Genomic DNA, 3,142 nt, shown 5'->3' on the forward strand with positions numbered 1-3,142 from the left:
GCGGTGCCGTGCCGGGGGGAGGCTGTGTGACGTGGCCCCTTTCATGGCACCGCTGGAAGGGCCAGTCCTGCCTGGCAGCCTGCCGTGGCCCTTCCCTCTTTGCACTTCCCAAGGCCACTCTGGCTCATGCTGAGATGCTGCAATTTGTAGCATAGGCTTAAAATGAACCTTTTAAACCTTCCTGTGACTGCATTAGCACTGGTGCTGGCACCAGGGAAGGATGAGAACAAGCCGTGGTACTGGGGGGATGCTGCATTCTTTGCAGCTGTATTCCCGTTTTCAGTTTCTGCATTGCTGCAGTGCAGTGACAACATGCCGTCGCCCATTGCTCTTGAGGATTAGTCCAACCCTGCTCTGGGGTTGTGGAGGACAGGGTGAGATGTGGCTTACCAGCTTAGCATGTCTACTGTTGAAAGCTGGCTGAGCTGATGGCCATGGCTCCATGCACAGCAGCTACAGCTGCCCTGGTGCAGGGACGTGCCAAGGGACATACTACTCCCGCTGGCATGTGGAGGCACCTGAAAATGCAGATCAGCCACAGCCTTGGTGCTGGCCTCAGGCTTCAGATCCCACAGAGCTGGGTGAAGATCCGGGCAGCCCCAGCACCCCTCCCCGGATACAACTGCTCTTCTCTTCCCGCAGATCTTCCACCGCGGCGCCGTGGTCACGGACGCTGCCCGCTGCACGGCGCTGGGCATAGAGGTGCTCAACAAGCAGGGCTCCTCGGTAGATGCTGCCATCGCCTCGGCCCTCTGCGCGGGAGTCGTCAACCCCCACACGTCGGGGATCGGCGGGTAGGTGTTGATGGCTCACCCCTGTGCTGTTGTCTAGCAGGTGGTTTCCCCACCAGCTGAGACGTGCCTTCATGGTAGCCCAAGTCCCAGCGCGTGGCACCAGGTCTCTGACATCAGGCAGCGGACATGTCCACATCTGCACAGGGACGGGGACCCTTCCTGTGCAGCAAGTTGAGACAGAGACCCCCAGGGAGGCAAAAGCTGTGTCTGCCATAGTGGCTGCCCGGAAGAGCCAAGTCTTAGGCTCAAGAGGGTTGAAAAAGCGACCACAGGCTCCCCAGCCCCTCTGCGAGTGTGCCAGGAGCTTGCAACACCCTGGGCTCAGTCCCAATGCTGTCAGAGATTGAGTGCTTCCCTCCGTAAGTTCTGCTCCTGCTGCAAGAGGAGGCTGAGGTCAGGAGCCAGCAGGAGCCAGGGGAGGCATGGCAGCACGGGGTGGCCTCCTCCCAGCCCTCATCCCCGGGGTGGCATCCACGTGAGCCTGGTGCTCTCGGCTCTGCAGGAGGTCTCGGGAGCGTTGCATAAAACGCCGCCACCTGATAGCTTCTCCAGGCTGAGCCATGGCTTGCTGTTGTAAGCAAAAAACCTGTTTTGTTGCAAAACTGCTCGGATTAGAAAGAAAATCCCAGATAGTCCAAGCCTGGCAGTGGAACAGAGCCAGTGGCCCTGTGGCCAGGCTGCCAGGGACTGATCCAGCCTCGCTGCAGGCTCAGCACAGGGGCTGCCTGTGTCCTGCACTGGCCCTGGCTCAGTTGTGCTGACTTGCTCTCTGGGGAAGGACGGCCGCGTTCCCGTGCACCGCTGGCCAGCCCTGGGTCACTGCTGAGGCTGGTGACCGGCTAGGATGGCCCTGTCACGCTGGGACTGGCCCTGGCCTCAGTGGCACTTGTGCTCCTCATTTTGGCTTTCTGGCAGTGGCTGGGCCAGCCGGTGCCGTGCCGTGACCCCCGTCTCGCTGCAGGGGTGGCGTGATGCTGGTCCATGACATCCGTAAGAACAGAAGCTGGGTGATTGACTTCCGCGAGGTGGCTCCCCTGGGCATCCCACTGGAGGGGGACCTGCAGAAGGACACCAAGGTGAGGAGCAGTGTCCCACGGCCGACCCCTCCAGGGCTGTAGCTGGCTGATGTCTCCACCTCTCCTCTCCCCGCAACTCTCGGGCTGAGGGAGAGATGCGACAGGAGATCACATGGGAGGTCCCAGGCCCTACAGACATGGGAAGTCCCGGGAAAATATTTCTTTGGCAGCCCCAAAACACCTGGAGCCTGCAGGGCTGGGGAGTAGAGAGGCATGTCCCTCCGGCAGTGCGGGGCTGGGAGAACAAGAGTCCCAGGAAGGAGCACAATCCCCTGTTGTTCTGCTGAGTTCTTTCTCCTGACCAAACTGGGGTTGAGACGAGGATTGAATTTGCCTCTTTCCTTCCAAAAACTTTTATTCTCTAATTTAGTGTGTTGCTACAGGCCTCTTTCACTCTCCTAAAGACCATGCAGACACTTGTGAACATGACTTTCATCTCCTCCCTCCTCATGGGAAGGAGACTACTCTTCCTTTTTGTCCTTCCTATTTTACAGCCAGGTCTGCTCGTGGGCGTCCCAGGCATGATACAAGGAATGCACCAGGCGCACCAGTTACATGGGAGGTAAGACCCGGGCTGGCACCGGCGGGCTGTCCTCGTGCTGCCCAGGCTGTTCCCTGGGATCTCCGTGGGGGAGCTGGGAGCACACGAGCCCTCACCATCAGACCACATTCTCGGCCACCAGCCAAAACCATTAGCTAAGGGGTGCTTGGAGGCTCCTGTTGAAAAATATGTTCATTTTTTGGTACTTCATTTAACAAAAGAAAGAATTCAGCTTGGTCAGGTTTTCTGCAAAGCAAAATCTTGGCTAACAAAACGGACAATAAATGTTCTCTTAGAAATAGGCGCAGAACGTTATCATCCATGTCCATGTGTTTTCATTCCCTCTTTAGCTGGACCCCAGGAAGCGTGCCTGTCCCTGATACCCTGTTGGGAAAGGGAGGGAGGAATCTGAATGACTAGTTCAGGGCTGGGGCCTGGCTTGAGATTTTGCTCCAGAGATGCCCCTTGCCCTGTCCTTGCACTGACATTCCTCTCTGGTGCACACCGGGGAGCACTGAGATGATCCTGCTAAAAAGAAACAACCCACTGAAAGCTCGGTGCTCCTTTTGGCCACCGCTGGCCCCACAGCCTAGTCTTCCAGGAGCCCCCTGACCACAGAGCTGAGCCCCGCTACCACCCTGCCCTGCTGCGCCCACCCCTCCAAGGCACGATTCTCCTTGTCCTTTCTCCTTTGGCAGGCTCCCGTGGTCTGAGCTGCTGGGGCCGGCGGC

The 3,142-nt window shown here is 58.4% G+C and overlaps 1 protein-coding gene across 1 annotated transcript in view; it reads left to right on the forward strand.

Annotated features, from left to right (window-relative positions):
• The window catches only part of LOC104616877 (gamma-glutamyltransferase 7-like), a gene marked incomplete at its 5' end in the record, with an annotated part of 15,437 nt that overhangs the window by 1,030 nt on the left and 11,265 nt on the right, over positions 1-3,142 (forward strand). Inside the window, 4 exon segments of the mRNA XM_010282030.1 lie at positions 643-794; positions 1,756-1,870; positions 2,365-2,432; positions 3,110-3,142. The exon segment at positions 3,110-3,142 is cut by the window's right edge and continues 1 nt beyond it. Of these exon segments, the coding sequence (XP_010280332.1) occupies positions 643-794; positions 1,756-1,870; positions 2,365-2,432; positions 3,110-3,142 (368 nt within the window).

The sequence above is a fragment of the Phaethon lepturus genome, unplaced genomic scaffold (assembly GCF_000687285.1).
Source record: "Phaethon lepturus isolate BGI_N335 unplaced genomic scaffold, ASM68728v1 scaffold32002, whole genome shotgun sequence".
Classification (NCBI taxonomy): Eukaryota; Metazoa; Chordata; class Aves; order Phaethontiformes; family Phaethontidae; genus Phaethon; species Phaethon lepturus.